This window comes from Castor canadensis, chromosome 13, assembly GCF_047511655.1.
Source record: "Castor canadensis chromosome 13, mCasCan1.hap1v2, whole genome shotgun sequence".
In the NCBI taxonomy this organism is placed as follows: Eukaryota; Metazoa; Chordata; class Mammalia; order Rodentia; family Castoridae; genus Castor; species Castor canadensis.
In genome coordinates, this window is record NC_133398.1 from 7163920 (window position 1) to 7181354 (window position 17435).

A 17435-nucleotide genomic window follows, 5' to 3' on the forward strand; every position below is an offset into this window, starting at 1 on the left:
ACTGTTTGACAACTCACCTGGGTGCCAACAGCTCAAGCCTGTAATCCTAGCTACTAGGGAAGCAGAGATCAGGAGCACTGTTCAAGGCCAGCCTGGGCAAGTAGTCCTGAGACACTATCTCAAAAATATCCAGGACAAAAAAGGGCTGGTGCAGTGGCTCAAGTGGTAGAGCACCTGCTTAGCAAGTGTGAAGCCCTGACTTCAAACACCAGTGCTGCCAAAAAGTCCTATTTGACCACTAATTTTAAGTCTAAAATGAATTATTCTTCCTGGGGTCAGTCTGAAGTTGCCTTAATTGAATGCCAAGGACCTGTGGCACAACCCAGCCTTCATACCTGCATGAAGTTGAGGTTGTTGCTGTTTTGCATCTCAGCTCATCCAGGGACAACTGATTCCCCAGCTCAAGCAGGGCCTGGCTCATCTCATCCTATAAGGCCTCTACCTACCCAGCTCTCTGCCAAAGCAAGAGAGTCATTCACTACACACACAAAAAAACACTAAGTTGACAAAGGAAGTGGAATGTTGGCCTTGCACCTTTGGAAGGGCAGATGCTGTCCCTAGTCCTCAAGGACGTGTGACAGCGAAGGAACCTCACTTACAGGGCAGAGAACCAGGGAAGGTCCCTCCGGCTGAGAGCCTGAGCTCAGGATGATAGGCATCTGTGAGGTACGACGAGCAGAATCTCGTGGGAAATGTCACAGGCAATTCAAACCCATTTGGGGTGGGAGGGGACGAAATATCTCAGAGCTGCTTATGACCCTGCGGTCTTAACCACATTCCTACCCCAAGGGTCACGCATCCTCACACCCGCCCCAGGCCTCCTCTTGAGCTCAGTGAACGTGCCCAAGCTGCCAGAGTTTAGGATTTTATTTTAAAACAATAGTAAACAATTTTATTTTTCTTAAACCACCTCACACACGGCTTGTCTCAGGCAAAAAGTGGAAAATAAAAATACTAGAGGAGGGGTGGGAAATGTGGACACTGACCCACCACCCTAGATTCAGCCCTGGTCCTGTCTGGAATGGCTTTGGACACTGCCTCCAACAAACGAGAAAGGAAAGCACCAAAAGCTTGTGCTTCAGCAGCAGCTTAGGAACCACCACAAAGGGGGAAGGTTTCAAACATGGGTCCCAAAACTGTGTCTGGAAGTTCTGGAAACTTCCAAGAGTCTGGAAGCATCTCTCCACAAGTGTGCAGAGTACTCAGAGACGAGTCTCCTCCAAGATGGGCAGGTGGGGGGTCTGTGAGCCCACACCCACCTCAGGCTCAAGGGTGCCCCTGCACAGGTTCCCAGACCGTGTGGGTGAGCCGGGGAGGACTGGACAAGACGTTCAGAGCACAGGGAAGAGCAGGGGCTTCAGACACTCACACTGCACCAGCATCCCAGCTACTGGTTCCTTTGCATTTTGTTCGAAGGGGGATGAGGATGACTGCTACTGGATGGCTGGACAAAGGGAGCTGGAAACACTTGGGTGTGGCTCACCCACATGTGCAGGCTCTTTTGTCAGAAAGGAACTACTGTCTTGGGGACAGGGAACCAGAGAAAGCCCTTGTTTGTCAGGTTGACACGGGGAAGAACACAATGACAGCAGCTGCCAGACGCGTGCTCACTCGGCCCTGTCCCCAGACAACGAAACACTGGCGAGGTTCTAGAATGGCAACGGTGTCAGAGAGTGCATGGGTGCTTCCCTCCTCCTGGCCCCAGGCCACCTCAGGCCCACGGGGAGGCAGGCTGCCCTGGCTCAGGGTGAGCTGCCTGGGGAGCCCAACTAGGCCTCCCTACACAGGACAGCCACTGGTGAACAGGCTCTTCCCCCACCTCCAAAATCCTATCTGCCTTCGACAAAACCAAAAAATAAATAGTGTGGACTTTTCACTCCACCTGGAATTTCTGGCCCCGAGACCAGAGGCACAAGCCTCAATCCTCTACCCCATACCTGGTGCCCATGCCAAGGGCACTTTCTGCCCAGCTTGGGGCTGGCAGCAGCAGAGCAAGGGTCTCTGGCCATGTGGCCCTCAGGCAGCAGGCACTCCTAAGGTCCTGGATGAGGGGCTGGCTTGGCCCTTTGGTCCACCTTGTCCATTAAAATTAAAATAAGAAAAAAAAAGGCTCCACTTGGTGACTTGGGTTGGTAGAGGTCTCTGCCTCATTCCTCTGTCATTCTGTCCATCCTGCAGGGCATTGTACAGGTCAGATCTGGAAGCTGAACCCAGCCACGCCCACCAGTCACTGCAGTTTGGCCCCCAGCTTGCGCTGTCTGTTCCTGCAAGATGGGATAAGGTTAGGATAAGACAAGCAAGGCAGGAGGTATCTGGCTGACTCCATCTAATCACAGGGGCTCCCCTTTAGAGACAAGCCAGCCCAAGAAGGTCCACTGTTACCACCAAAACAGAATTGCAGGAAGGTATTGAGTGCTGCAACGTGGCAGGTATCGCAGCAAAGATAGGAGGACTGGTGGGAGTCACACAGGGATTTCAGCATCTAGTTTGGAGTGTTGCACATATCAACAATGGGCTCATAAACCTGAGGGGAGCAGGAATAATCACCTGGAATTACAGGTGTGAACCACCATACCCGCCCATCACCCCTATTTTCTAGAGGAGCCAACCACTGCTCAGAAAGAAGAACAAGCTGGGTGCTGATGGCTCACGCCTGTAATCCTAGCTACTTGACAAACTGAGATGGGATGATCGTGGTTAGAGCCAGCCAGTCAAATACTTTGTAAAACTTCACCTCAACCAACAGGTAGGTGCAGTGGCACACACCTGCCATCCCAGTCACATCAGGAAGCATAAAATAGGAGTACTGTGGCCCAAGCTGGCCTAAGCAAAAAGCGAGACTCTATTTCCAAAATAACCAGAGCAAAAAGGGCTGGAGATGTGGCTCAAGTGGTAGAGCACCTGCCTAACAAGTGTAAAGCCTCAAGTTCAAACGCCAATAATAAGGACAAAAAAAAAAAAAGAGAGAGAGAGAGAATAGGGCTTGTCTAGGGTGCCTGTTAAAACCTAGAAACCTGGCTGTGACCTACACAGCCCTGTGAGATGTGACACTAGCCTTCCCCTCTTACTTCCTGGGCTCCAGCACAAACTTCTCTGCTCCAGAGCTTCATGAAGCCTGCTCCCTCCACTGGGAACCTCCCCCCGCCCCCCCCACCAGCCCCACTTCAGAGGACTGTTCTTTCCCATTGGTCCTGGGAGGCCAGCTGGACCATCTTGCCCCCACACTGGGCTCTGGTCACAAGCTCACAAGCCTTGGACCTTTGTTCGCAGCATGGATCACCCAGGGAGGTCCTTCACTCCTCGTGACTCCCTGCTGCTGTGTGCACCACGAAGGTGGCACCCTGGCTCTGGGCTCCATGCTCCCCTGCACATGGCCTGGCACAGAGCAAGTGCACATGGAGTTAGGTAAATGAAAGCAGGTGGCAGTCATCCACGCAGGGCAAGGCAGGCTGGCCACACTGGGAGTCATGTGGAGAACTGGGCGGGGCCAGCGGGGCCTTCCTGCCTCTAATGGGATTGCCCCGCTTTACCCTTAAGCTGGTTAGGGTAATTTGGACCTTGAGGTACGAACACGTTCCCTAGCTGCCAGACACCCCACCCTGCCTGCCTTCCTGCTCCAGGGCTCCTCTCACCTCTCTTTGGAAAATCTCCCAGGCTCCTCTGGAGCCTGACCTTCCTCAGCTCCCCTCTGAACCTGGGAAGGGGCCAGCCCTACCCACTCCTGCAGTACCCTACCCAGGACTTGGGGTGAGCTGAGAGGAAGAGCATGACTCAGGACACTGAAAAGCCCAGCTTTGTCCTAACTTGCGGTGCAGGCTGGCCCCAACACAGTGTGCCTCGGTTAACCCAAGTAGCAGAAAGCACCTGGCTAAATAGCCTGGGGGACAGCCACACTCTCAGTGCTCTGAGAATCCCAGCAGCCCAGCTCTCTGGTTCTGCTCTGCAGAGCTTAAACGCAAGCATTCAGGAATGACAGCTCGTGACCTAGCCCTCTCACCACTATCTGAAAAATCTCAGGCAAGAGACTTCCCTTCTCTGTGAGCCTCAGTATTCTCAGCTGTAAAATGGGGGCCACAGGAGACTTCAATGAGACAATGCCACAAAAGTAAGCAAATGTCTGGCTCCTGGGAAGCCCTTCCAGTACGGGGACAGTAACGACTGCTGTCCCCTTACTCACCTGGCTTCTGCCCGGGTTACTGTGTACTCAAACCACAGTACATTAGGAATGAGGCTTGTGTCCCGGATTAGGAAGAACTCGGAGATAGGCCTGGAGAGACAGATACCCAAAAAGCCAGGCTACATCAGAGCATGAACCTGCCACCATCACAGATAGCTGCCCACCAGTTCCTAGGGCCAGCTCTGCATCACCCTTCCCCATTGCCAATAGGGTCTTTGCCTGGCCTGAGACCTCAGACCCACTGAGAGATCGAGTTGTGTCACCCATATCACCTCAGGCAAGGACACTGTTCCCACAGCCTGGCAGGACTCTGACTACTTTCTAAGTCACTGAGAGCCTAAGCAAGGGCAGAGGGTGGCACTCTGGCTTCTGGGCCTGAGGAGAACCCGTGACTCCTATGACAAGCCCCTAGGAAGGAGGAAGTCAGGCCGGTGAGCCCTGAAGTCTCATGCCACCAGAGGCCTGTCACTGAGCCCTCCCACTGGTGGCTACGCCCGCAGGAAGGGGCAGGCCACAGCTCTGGGAAGGCAGAAGGGACATGAGCCGGTTACCAGGCTGCTATCCTGGGGAACAGCGGGGTGAGGACTTCCTGGGTGAAGATGAACCAGGCGATGGCCATAAGGCTTCCAGCGATGCCCCCGTAGAGCACCTGGCTCCAGGTGTGGTACAGCAGGTAGACCCTGGGCCAAGGCCAGAAGGGAAGTCCATGAGAGCCAGCCAGGGACAGGCAGGCCTGCACACTCCCCATGCCTTAGGGCCAGCTCCCCAGGGACCTGTGTGCACACATATGGAGACAAGTGCAAACAGGACAGGCTCCCAGAAACAGCCTCAGCTCCATTTCTAGAAGAAGGCAGGACATTAGACCCCAACAGCTGTTCCCATCTGGCTGGGATCTACCTCCCTCCTGTCCAGCCCTTAAACTCTGAGCTTGTCTGCAAGGAGCTCCTCCAACTAATCCTTGGAGCTTTCCCCAGAATCATGGCTCACTGGCTGGGCTAAACAGGAAAAATGGAGCCTGTCTCTTAAAACTAGAAGTCTAGGGCCCTTTCCCAGCGGGGGCCAACAAGGAACAAGAACCCAACAGGACTGCATGTGGGCAGGGTGCAGAGTGGGGCTCTCGCTCCCTCCATACCTGCTGTAGGAGACTAGAAAGGCTGCAGTGAGGAGCCCCAGGGAGAGCACATGCCTCCACAGCAAGTCCAGGAACCTGGCGTTATTCGTTTGGTGCATTCTGGGAAAATAGGCCCATCAGACAGCCTCAGCTCACAGCCTTGGGTCCAAGCCTCCCAAATAGCCCCTGGCCCCATCCAAATGCTCCCACGGTCTTGTGCCTCAGTGCAGCTCCTCCCACCCCAGGGTTATCCAAAGGACTAGTAGTGAGTCCCCAGTAGAGTCCAGCCTGGGTCAGTTCAGGGCCAGCCCAGCTGAGACAAAAGCCTACCTTAAATACAGGAAAAGGAAGGAATAGACAGAGAAGAACCACATAAACTGGGAATGGCTGGAGGGCATCCCGTACTTAGTGCCCACTGCTGTGTGGGGGCCTGGGGGAGAAAAGAGACCAGGACATCACCAGAGGACACAGGCCTCCCAGCCATGCCCCAACCAGGGGAACCCCAGACCCTTGCAGCCCAGCCCTACCTCCACAGGGCCGAGGCTCCTGGATGACGTGTTTGATCAGCCAGTTGACCCCTTCATTCAGTGCCAGGCCCCCAAGGAATGAGATCTGTCCAGAGAACATGTGCAGTCAGTCAGCTGGGCCTCTGTGAACATGCTAGCTGTGCCCAGTCCCAATGACTGCACCCAGCCAGCAGGCTCCAGACCTCCAGACAGGTGGAGGCAGAGAGGGGAAGGCAAAGCAGACGGGCTTTGCAGGATGGAGGCACTGCGGGCGGCAGAGGGAATAGGTGGGAACAGACTTACTGTGTGTAGTTCCCGCTTGAATATGATGAGGGTCACAAAACCAACGATGACAAAAATAGGGCTGAGGCTCAGGTAGGCAAGGAGGTGGCCAGAGAGATCACCTGCAGGAGACAGAGGAAGAGGATAAGGACAGGGCACAAGCTTCAGAAGACAGCCAGAGCCCTGGAGCTCAAGTAGGGCCTGGGCCGAAAGGAGGTTACAACAGGTCCTAGAGCCCAGGCCATAGCTGTGGACACCCAGTTGACCAGCTGACCATACTGACCGAGCCCCGTGTATAACAGGAAACTCAGACACCATAAACTTAAAGCAGGTGCTTCTACTGTCCTATTTGTATAAATGAAGGACTGAGTCCCAGAGGGGCTGTCACTTGCTCAGAGTCACATAGCCAAAGAGCTCGGACCTGGATGATACGATACCCACCACCCAGCCCCAGCAGGAATCTGAACCCTTCTTGGTTTGACCAGAGGCAGGCCCTGCACAGGGAGGTGGCAGAGCACGTATGAGGGAGCCTCTGTAGCCACAGTGCCACGCTGGGCCTTTGGAGAAGTCTGTCACTCTCTGGATACCACCCAGACTTGGGTCCACACTGAGGACTGACAGGGCCAAGCCTGACATGGCCCCCTGCCACAGTGAACAGCTTCTCACTGCTTCTCCATGGGCAGACATTGCTACCTAGTGGCTACTTGGTTTTACATTTCTAACAACCTGGATGGAGGCAGTATGTGGACCCCTGGCCAATCTGAGAGAGGGGGACACCGAAGCCAAGAGATGAGAGCCACTTTCTCCTCACCCACAGGCAAGGCCAAGTCCAAAGGCCAACCTTGCCATGTGAGACAAGGTGTCTGACTATGTGGCCATTTTGGGGTCAGAGGGCAGGGCACGGTGCTGCCTGCATAGACTCGGAAAGGATTTCGCCTCCCTGGGCCTCAGTGTGCTCTCCTGGGGGAGGGGCTATTTGTCCCTCTCTCACAGCTCTGTATGCAGACTGATACGATGGAGCCTGTGGCACACCCGCTCTGCTTCCACACTGGGGCTCATGCAGAAGCTGGGAGAGCCCAGTGTGGGAAATGGCTCACACCACCAGCCTGGGCTCACACAAGCAACAGGAAGTCACCCACAGAGGGCTGAGCGCAGATTCCAGGCCTGAAGAGGTGGGTGCCCCTACCCAGAGCACTGACTCACAGTTGGCCTGAGAGAAAGGGTAGTGAGCTGGGCTCAAGTGCAGGGGCTGCCACTGTCCCACTAGGTAAAACTCAGTCCCTTCCCCTTTTATTTATTTATTTATTTATTTTTGAGACGGGGTCTGGCTAGGTAGCCTGGCCTCCCACTGTGTTCCTTTTGCCTCAGTCTCCTGAGTGCTGGGACTACAGGCCTGCACCACCATGCCCGACAAACCCCTTCCTTTCTTTGAGCCTCTGTCTTCTTCCCATGCATCCCATCCCAGTCCTGAGGTTCTGGCTGTCTTTGCTACCCAACTGACAACTATGGCACTGAACTGGGAGGAGAGGGAGGGTTGGCACCTAAACTTTTGGCCATCTCAGCTTGTCCTGCAGCAGGCACTATCCGGGGGCTTTCCTGCATACTGGCCACATCACTCTCTGACCCAAGTCTCTCCATGGCTCCCACTGCCCTTGCAATGTTTTCCTTAGCCCAGCTCCCCAGGCTCCGCTTCCCTCCCACCCTCTGCTCCAGTTCCAGGGACAGAACTCTGGCTCCTTGAACACACTGTGCTCTGTCCTACTTCTGGATATTTGCACACATGGTTTCCCCACCTGGGATGCTGCTTAGCTGAATGTAAATGACAAAAAACATAAATTAAGTGCCCACCAGAGGCAAAAAAAAAAAAAAAAGACATGCAACCCAGTGTGGCAAAGCTCTCAGTCTGGTGGGGGAGTCTGCAATTACAACATGGCTCGTGATCTGCCAGTTAGTTACCAGGCCATTACTGTCTCTCCCTCTATACTGGAGGCCCCAGGAGAGGAGTGACAGTGTACATCCCACTCTACTCCCCAAGCCCAACACAGAGCCTGACACTTCACCAGATTCAACAACCCTATGAAATGATGGATACGGGAAGAAGTCTAGTGTGCTGAGGGGTACAAAGAGGATCCCAGAAGTGTTTGGAGGAGACTGATCTCACCAGATGTCCCCAGGCTCAGCCAGGCCCCTCATCACAGTCATATCTATCATGGTGCACCCAGCTCCTAGCCTCCTTGCCTGTAAGATGGTGAACACTCAAGAAGCTACTCTGAGGCCAGGGAGGAGAAGTCAGGAAGGTACTGAGGCTTTAGCCAAGTTCCTCCCCCTCTGCAGGCCTTGGTTTCCCTCCTATAAAGCAGATATTTTCCACAAAGCATGAGTGCAGGGACCTACTGAGCCGGTTCACTCTTCTAAACCCTGGGCTGTCCAGTGAATCCTGACTGACTGAATGAGTGGGTGGCAGGCAAGCAGGTAGGGCCTGGAACCTGCCAGGCTACGCCACCCCCAGTATAACCCAGAGTACTCAAAATTCACTAGCATGCAGTCCTGGTGCCCTCAGCCGGGCTGGTTCTCACGTCCCTGCCCAAAACAGCTGTAAGAGCAGACCCTTCCTGAACAACTAGGAGGGTCAGTGAGGGTCCCCAGGCTCACCTGGCCCTCAAACATCCCACCCAGGGAGGGGCCTGTAGGGAAGGGGGGTACCACTAGCTGCAGGTATTCACTGGGTGTGTACTGCGTGCTAGGCACCGCGCCCAGCACTCCTCTGGCCTGCTGTCATCTGATTCGCACACCATCATGGGAGGCAGGCACTGTGTCTAGTGCCACTTTGGAAATGGGAGTGACTGGGGGGTGGGGGGAAGCACCTGCAGGAGGCCTCAGCCTGAACTGGGGCCTGGATACGTCTGATCCCAAGCTCGGCACCACTCTACTAGAAATCACTGCTAATGGACCTCCCCCAGTGGAGAGCTGGGCGCTCCTTAGGGGTGTGTCTGATGGAAGCTCTAAGTCAAGATCCCGGGGCCGCCTGCTTCCTCGGCGGGTGCGCTGTGCTCTGCTGCTCAGGGCGTGGCACCACCACACTCTCAAGCCTGGCCTCAGTTTGCACACTCCCTGCAACAGGGAGCGCTTTCTGTAACACGCAGCCCGAAGCACTGGCTGAAGGAAACTGGCACTCCCTGCGCGCCGGAGGGAGAGGGCGGCCACTCAGGCTCCGAGGAGGGCGGGGCAGAAGGGCCAAGGTCCAGGTCAGGAATCCTTTCCGTCCTCCTGCACACCCCCGGCCCCATTACAGCCCACCCGGGACCCGGGGGAGCGCCCCGGCCGCGCAGCCGCAGAGTGCGCGAGCGAGCGGCTCACAATTTCGCCCAGCTCATCGCCGCCCCACTGCGCCTGCGCGGCGCGCGCGCCGGCCGAGCCCCTCCATGGCTCACTATTTGACAGTTCCCACCCGTGTCTCTCGGCGCCCCCTTCGCGGGCCCGCGCGGACCGGAAAGTCCGGGACTCAGGGGCCGGCCCCAGGAGGGAGTCCTCGCAGCCGGGGCCGCCTTTTACCTGCAGGATATTCGACGTGGGTGAGGGTCACCGGCCGCCATGAAGCGGGGAGCGAGCACTGTCCGTCCGCTGCCATCTTACCCGGAGACCGGGCTTCGCCGAGCAGCCAATGGGGAACCAGGGGGGCGGTGGTCCTGACCTATCACGCTGGGGAGGCGCCACGCACCCAATCGGAGGCCGGTACAGGTAGTGGCGCAGCCATTCAGCGTGCAGGCTGTTTGGCTGACTCGAGCAGCGAATCAGAGAACAGGACCTCTAGGAGCCTGTGAGCCTGCCCAGCCAGCACCCAATCCGGGGAGAGCGCAAGTAGTTGCTTGGCCAATCGAGAAAGGGGAGGGTTCCAACTCAGAACAGAGAGCAGAACAGCCAATCAAAAGGTTAACCTGGCTCAAAGTGTGGGCAAGAGGAGCCAATCACACGCTCGCTTGGGGGGCGTGTTGTACTTTGGTGGGAGCTTTGGTTCGGCTGGGACTTGCTCCGAGTGAAGGCTTCCCGGGTACCTGGAGTGCGCGCGCTGTCGCCGGGAACCTCGGCACCACTGATTCTGAACCGACCCTCTTTTAGTTATGAGTAAACCGAGGCCAAAGACCCAGGGCGACTTATTTTTCTCTGATCGGCGGAAGGTCAAGTTGGAACTTGACAGCCGTTTTTGTCAACAGGGCTTGGGTTGGGAGGGAACTCCTGGGGCGGAGGGGCGCACACCGGTACCCTAAACGCTTTACAGGATGGAAGCTTCAGGCTCAGGACTCCTTCCTTCGTTCATGTAACGAAGATTTATTAATTCAGTCATATTTATGCATCTTAATGAGGCAAATTGGGAGCATGTTAAAACACAAATTCAGAACTAGGCGCCGGTGGCTTCTGTCTGTAATCCAAGGGTGGCTGAGATCGGCAGGTTCTAGGTTCCAGACCAGCCCTGGCAAATAGTTCACGAGACCCCCATCTCCAAAATAACCAGAGCAAAATGGACTGGAGGTGTGGCTCAAGCAGAAGAGGGCCTGCTTTGCAAGCGCAAGCCCTGAGTTCAAACCCCAATCCCACCAAAAAAAAAAAAAATCCCCAAAAAAGGTCAGTTTCCCACCTACCCTTCGTTTTTCCTAAAACATTCCCGATTAACAGCCACACCTTCGCAGCCACCCCTCCCTCTCTTTCTCCAGCTAGACGGAATTACAGTGCAGGGGAGGCGCTTCTGTTCCCTAGCTTCTGCACGTGCTGCCCCGCCACTCGGAATGCACCACCCCTCCAGTCTCACTTTGGCGAAATCTGGCTCAATGTGTGTTCATGCAGGTTTCCATGGTTAAGTGAGGGGCCACCAATGCGCTCCCACGCGCGCACCCCCTTCCCTACCTCAGCCCTGGCACATGGACTGTAACCGGTTCCTTGGCTGACTCTGCCAGGAAGCAATGACTCTATTTCATGGAGAACCAACCTCAGCATATAGACCCAGCAAATTCCTGGGTCCCCCTGGAGCTGGGTTGACCCAGCAGGGCTGGCTTGGAGCCTTGGCCTCTACAGTCTTCTGCACTCTGGGGTTTTTGATACAGGTGGTTTGTACCCCATCTGGAAGAGCCCTGGGCAACATCTCTGCTCCTGGCCCAGGCCAGACCTAGAACAAGTGTTTGCTAAGTGACATAATGCTTGTGAGGTGGAGTGGGGGTAAACGAGGGAATCCACTGACCAGAGTGGCTCACAATGCCAGCCTGCCCTACTGTGGGCTGACCTGGGTGAGCTGGGGACATGACGGTGACTCAGAACCCACCAGGGGGTAAATGGATGGAATTGGAGAACATCATTCTGAGTGAGGTTAGCCTGGCCCAAAAGACCAAAAATCGTATGTCCTCCCTCATATGTGGACATTAGATCAAGGGCAAACACAACAAGGGGATTGGACTTTGAGCACATGATAAAAGCGAGAGCACACAAGGGAGGGGTGAGGATAGGTAAGACACCTAAAAAACTACCTATCATTTGTTGCCCTCAACGCAGAGAAACTAAAGCAGATACCTTAAAAGCTACTGAGGCCAATAGGAAAAGGGGACCAGGAACTAGAGAAAAGTTTAGATCAAAAAGAATTAACCTAGAAGGTAACACCCACGCACAGGAAATCAATGTGAGTCAATGCCCTGTATAGCTATCCTTATCTCAACCAGTAAAAACCCTTGTTCCTTCCTATTATTGCTTATACTCTCTCTACAACAAAATTAGAAATAAGGGCAAAATAGTTTCTGCCGGGTAGCGAGGGGGGAGGGGGGAGTGGAGGGGTAAGGGAGGGGTGGGGGAGGGGGGAGAAATGACCCAAACATTGTATGCACATATGAATAAAATAAAAACTAAAAAAAAAAAAAGAACCCACCAGTGGGTCAGGAAGATCCCTTCACCCAGCTCAGCTTGTCTAGCCTCCTCCTTCCCAGGTCCCCAGCCAGCCTGTGCTTGTTGGAGTCAGCTGGCCTCACTTCCTTGTCACCTGTCTTCTGCTACTTCAGGCACTGCCATTATCAGCCTCTGAGAAGCAGGATGTGTGAGGAGCAGGCCACAAACTTCCCAGAATAGTTCTCTGGACCAGGCAGCCATGGCAGATGTGCTGCCCCTCCCAAGTAGGCCCAGAAAAGGAAAGTCCTCCACATGTTATCAGACCCCAGAGCTCAGCTCCTGGGAGGACATTCCTGAGGAAGTGACAGGAATGAGGAACCTCAAAATGAGTGGGAGTTTGGGGTCGTGTTTCCTGGCAGAGGGAGCAGCATAAGCCACTGGCCCAAGATGGACTGCAGCTGGATGAAATAACCCAAAAGGAGAGAGGGGAGTGAGGCACTGGTGAAGAGTAGGTCAGCACCCGGCACCTAAGGCTTTCAGGGCACTGCTGGTCCTGAGGATGGTGGTGGAGGGGAGGTGGAAACTCTGATGGTTGGGTGAGTTGTCTGGTTTGGTTTTGCTTTTGTTAAAAAAAGAAAAAATTAAATACAACATTTAGCCTGGCATGTTAGCATACATTTGTAATCCTAGCACTTGGGAAGTTGGGAGGCAGAGGTAGGAAGATTGCTAGTTTGAAGCCAGCCTGGGCTTCAGGAAGCCCTGTCTCAGGTAGGTGCATAAAAGAGAGAAAATGTTATATATGTGTGTATCATACAGAAAATTTCAGAAATCAAATGTATATAACTTGATGCAGTGTCACAAATTAGACATACTAAGGGGCCCCCAGATAAGGAACCAGGACCCCAGGAGTCCTGACACCCCCTCAGGTCACCCCAGGTGATTCCTAACACCGTACATTAGACAGGTCGGGTGTCGCAGCTTCTGTAGGAAGACTCCTACAGCACGTGTTGTTGTGACTTCTCTCACTGAGCGCTGTGAGAATTGTGCGTGCTGTGGCCGCTGGCTAAAATCTGTCCCGTCATTGCTGTGTGATGTCCCACGGTGCAGACACACTGCAGTGTACTTCCTGTGCCATTCTTGAAGTACATTTGGGGTGTCTCCAGGCTTGGGGTGTTACACTAGTGCTGCTGGGACTATGGTAGCTATCTTGGGTTTGGACTGCATTGCCCTTCCCAAACAGGCCTTCAGAGGCAGTTGCTGTGCTTGTCTTTGGTTGCATTTTTTTTGAAGTAGTACTGGGATTTGAACTCAGGACCTTGCCCTTACTAGGCAGGCATGCTACCACTTGAGCCACATCCCCAGTCCTTTTTTTTTTTTTGCTTTAGTTTGTTTTTCAGTAGGGTCTCATGCTTTTGCCCAGGGCAGCCTTGTACCTTGTACTTCAGCTTCCTGCATAGCTGGGATTATGGCCATGTACTACCATGCCCAGCTCCTATAGATACATTTCTGATGGAGATGCTCCTAGGAGCCATTGCAGGGCCTCTGAGATGACATGGTCAGACTATCTGTATGGACAGGGGGGCTGGGCATTGCAGGTGAACATGTGAGGAGCCCAGTCTCCGCCCTCCAAGCTCAGGGATGTCTCTGGGCATCCTGTGAGCTGTTCCATCCTTAGGCTCTCCTATTACCTTCAAGCAGCCAGGCAAAGCAGCTCTTTTTTTTTTTTCATTTTTCTTTTATTATTCATATGTGCATACAAGGATTGGTTCATTTCTCCCCCCTGCCCCCACCCCCTCCCTTACCACCCGCTCCACCCCCTCCCTCTCCCACCTCTCAATACCCAGCAGAAACTATTTTGCCCTTATTTCTAATTTTGTTGTAGAGAGAGTATAAGCAATAAAAGGAAGGAACAAGGGTTTTTGCTGGTTGAGATAAGGATAGCTATACAGGACATTGACTCACATTGATTTCCTGTGCGTGGGTGTTACCTTCTAGGTTAATTCTTTTTGATCTAACCTTTTCTCTAGTTCCTGTTCCCCTTTTCCTATTGGCCTCAGTTGCTTTAAGGTATCTGCTTTAGTTTCTCTGCATTAAGGGCAACAAATGCTAGCTAGTTTTTTAGGTGTCTTACCTATCCTCACCCCTCCCTTGTGTGCTCTCGACAAAGCAGCTCTTAATGTGCCCAGTTCATAGATGAGAACAGTGAGGCTCAAAGCATGCAGCCATTTGCCATGGCACCTGGCAAGTATGTGATAGAGCCAGCATTTGAGCCCTGCTCTACCGAACTACCAGCTGCTCCTCCCACTGCCTAGTGGGTTCCTTTACAAGCCTAGAACAAGGGCTGCTTATTGCCTCTGGCAGCAAGTTCACAGAGAGCGTGACTCTGAGGTTAAAGGCACCACAGTAACTTCACATATCCCACCACACTGGTTTGTGGGCAAAGCCACAAGCCCTTAGGAAACTCTTCTCCCAGCCTGTTCCCCTGCAATGTGACAGGCCCTGTCCTCTGGGTCAGAAGTCCATTTATTCTTTCAGCAAATACTTGAGCTCCTCAGCAGAGCTAAGCCACATATGGCCTCTGGGATACAGAAAGAACCTGGCCAGCCTGGGCGCTGCCTCCCTGAAACTTCTATTCCATGGAGGCTGTGGGTCCCAAAGATGCCAGTTTTCTAGAAAGACAAACTACTGTCTAGCAAGCACAAAGCCCTGAGTTCGAAACCCCAGTACCACCACCCCCCAAAAATTTATCAGACTAACTAGAAGTAAGTGTTGGTTGTCAAAACGTCTGAGAGGAGCCATCCATTGTGTGTGTCACTTAGAAGCTTCTGGAAGCTTGAGGTTCCACACACTAAGTTCCTGAGACAGAAATAGTCAAACCCATCCCTGGGCTGCATGCTCCTATTTTGTGGTGTTTGCTGATTTCCCAGGAGTAAATAGTCTCTCCCAGGGTCACGCCAAGCTGCCACCAGGACGTAACTCAATGGGGAGATGTAGATGGCGACGGTTGCCTCACCCACCTGGGTGGGCACACAGCTGCATCACACAGGGAGTGTAAGGAAAATACCTGGTGGACAAGCAAATAACCATTTCTCAACTGTCCTGTCCCACTCATGACAGTCCTGAAAACCATTTGTATTCTAATTAAAACCTGTTTGCTGAGTGCTGGGTGTTGAATTCCACCACAGGCCAAGCACTACACACTCCAGGATCTCAACCACATCACCCTCCCTACAATTGCATGGGCATTGCTCCCATACAGGTACAAAGGAAGCAAGCCCATGACTTCCTTTCTCATGACTTTGGAATACAAGTCCAAGGTTAGGGGTCTGAGGCAATGGATGGAGGAGCACTGGGCTGGGGCTCCATCTTGAGGCTGCCACAGACCAGCTGGATGCACTGGTCTGGTTCCCCTCAAGCTCCACTGTCATCAGTGAGGGAGCTGGGCTCAAGTTACCTACTGCCATCCCAAGACCTGGCACTTAAATAGCCATTGGAGCTTTATGCTAGGCATTGATCTGCATTCCTGCCTGGCCCACTGGGCCACTCATGCAGCTGCTGACTCAGCTGGGCCCAAATGGCCTCCCTTGAGCCTAGCAGTGGATGTTGAGCTTACAGGGCATTGTGTCATGCTTTGAGAAGTGCTCAAAGACTGGCTGGCTGGGTGGCTGGCAGGGGCTCCTGGTGGCCAGATCTGTGACTGAGCATCAAAGGAATGATTGTAATGCACCAAAATGCCAAAATAATTAAAAACCCATGGCCCCTCCCTGTGTCTTCCTGATTCCTGTCCGCCAGGAACCTCTGTCTCACCAAATGTGGGCCCAGAAGTAATGGAGCTAAGTGATCATGGGCTGAAACCTCTGAAACTGTGAGCCAAAATAAACCTTTCCTGCTTAGAAAACAACCAACCATGAGTACATAGCACTACTGAAAAAGGTGTAGTGGTACATGCTTTTAATCCCAGCACTTTGAGGGTGAAGCAGAAGGATCAGAATTTGAGGCCACCCTGGGCTACAGAGAGGAACTTCGTCTCAAGCAACAAACAAAAAAACCCAGTTCATTTGTGAACATTATGCAACAACAAAATAAACTACTATCTGCTGTAAAATGAATGAATCTCAAAAACATTATTCTACCTGAGGAAGTCAAAACCCAAAGACCACATATTGTATGATTCCACATACAGAAAATGTCTAGAAACAAGTCTAGAGAGAAAGAAAGTACACTGGCAGTGGCAGTCTACACTACCAGTTTACAGTGAGTGCAAGGGATTCTTGGGGTGACAGAAATGTTCTAAAACTGTATTGTAATAGTTGGTACACACCTCTGTAAACCGACTGAAAATCACGAAAGCGAGGCATTTTATGGCCTACAATTACACCTTAATGAGGCTCTCTAAACCAACCAACCAAAACAAATGCTCACTTGCCAGCACTGGAATGACTACTTCAGCTTGCCTGCACACTCAGTGAACAGACAGACTCCAGTACAGATCCTTCTTAGATGAACTGGATCCAGCCCCACCCTCTTGAGCAGGAAAGTCCCAGAAGACATGGGAGCGTCACCGACAGTGTTTCAGGTGCGACTATTGTGGTCACGCTGGAGAACTAGCTGATGTCTGAAACTTACTCTAAAACATCTTGGAAAGGAAAACTTCATAGTGGCAGCTGAGTACAGCCAGTAAATTTTTTTTTTAAATAATACATGTATGAAAGAAAAATGGCAAAAATGTGAATTACTGCCTACAGGTGTTGATTTTAGGGGCATTCTTTGTAGCTTCTTTTTTTTTTGTTGTACTGGCATTTGAACTCAGGGCCTACACTTTGAGCTACTCCACCAGCCCTTCTTTGTGATGGTTTTGAGATATAGGGTCCAGTGAACTATCTGCTCATGCTGTTTTTGAACTGTGATCCTCCTGTTCTCTGTCTCCTGAGTAGTTAGGATTACAGGCGTGAGCCAGAGGCACCAGCTTCTTTATAGCTTTTTGAATTTTGTTTTACAGGACTGGAGCGCCCAGGGACTTAAACATGATAGGCAGGCACCCTACCACTGAGCCACACTCCCAGTCCCCAAATTTCTTAGTTTTTAAAGACCTTTCAAGTCAAACTTGTGATTTTTAACATGACAACCCATGAAGACTTGATAATGTGGGGTCTGCTTTGTTCCCACCAGTGCCCCCTGCTCAGATCCTGAGCCTGGAAACCTGGGCCCAGTCCAATACCTACAGTTCACAGATGTGGAACTGAGGCCCAGAGAGAAGCCCCCTCCCTGTGATGGTTCCTGTGCTGGATCCAAGCGTGCCCACCTCACCTGGGCCACCCACTTCATGTCTGTGCTCGAGCACTACGCTCAAGGGGACATGTAGACTGTCAGGCTGCCACATGGCCCCAAGATGGATCACAGCCCTCAGCAGTCATGGAACCTCTACCCACTGCACCAAAGAGCAGGTCCCCAGAAGCAAACAGCAACCCTCTGCCCAGCAGCACAGCACCGCATGAGG

General features: G+C 52.9%; 1 protein-coding gene across 2 annotated transcripts; it reads right to left on the reverse strand.

The window, feature by feature from the left end:
* Positions 1 to 852: 852 nt before the first annotated feature.
* On the reverse strand, positions 853 to 9769 carry Dolpp1 (dolichyldiphosphatase 1). 2 transcript variants are annotated; one of them, XM_020174765.2, is made up of 8 exons: positions 9629 to 9769; positions 6098 to 6198; positions 5816 to 5900; positions 5619 to 5718; positions 5310 to 5408; positions 4729 to 4857; positions 4178 to 4267; positions 853 to 2264 (listed from the first exon to the last, which is right to left on the reverse strand). In XM_020174765.2, exons 1-8 carry the CDS (start codon positions 9702 to 9704, stop codon positions 2228 to 2230), a joined length of 717 nt encoding a protein of 238 aa, XP_020030354.1. In that variant the 5' UTR covers positions 9705 to 9769; the 3' UTR covers positions 853 to 2227. The 2 variants fall into 2 exon arrangements, with proteins under 2 accessions (XP_020030354.1, XP_020030355.1); XM_020174766.2 differs by lacking the exon at positions 4729 to 4857.
* Positions 9770 to 17435: the final 7666 nt, after the last annotated feature.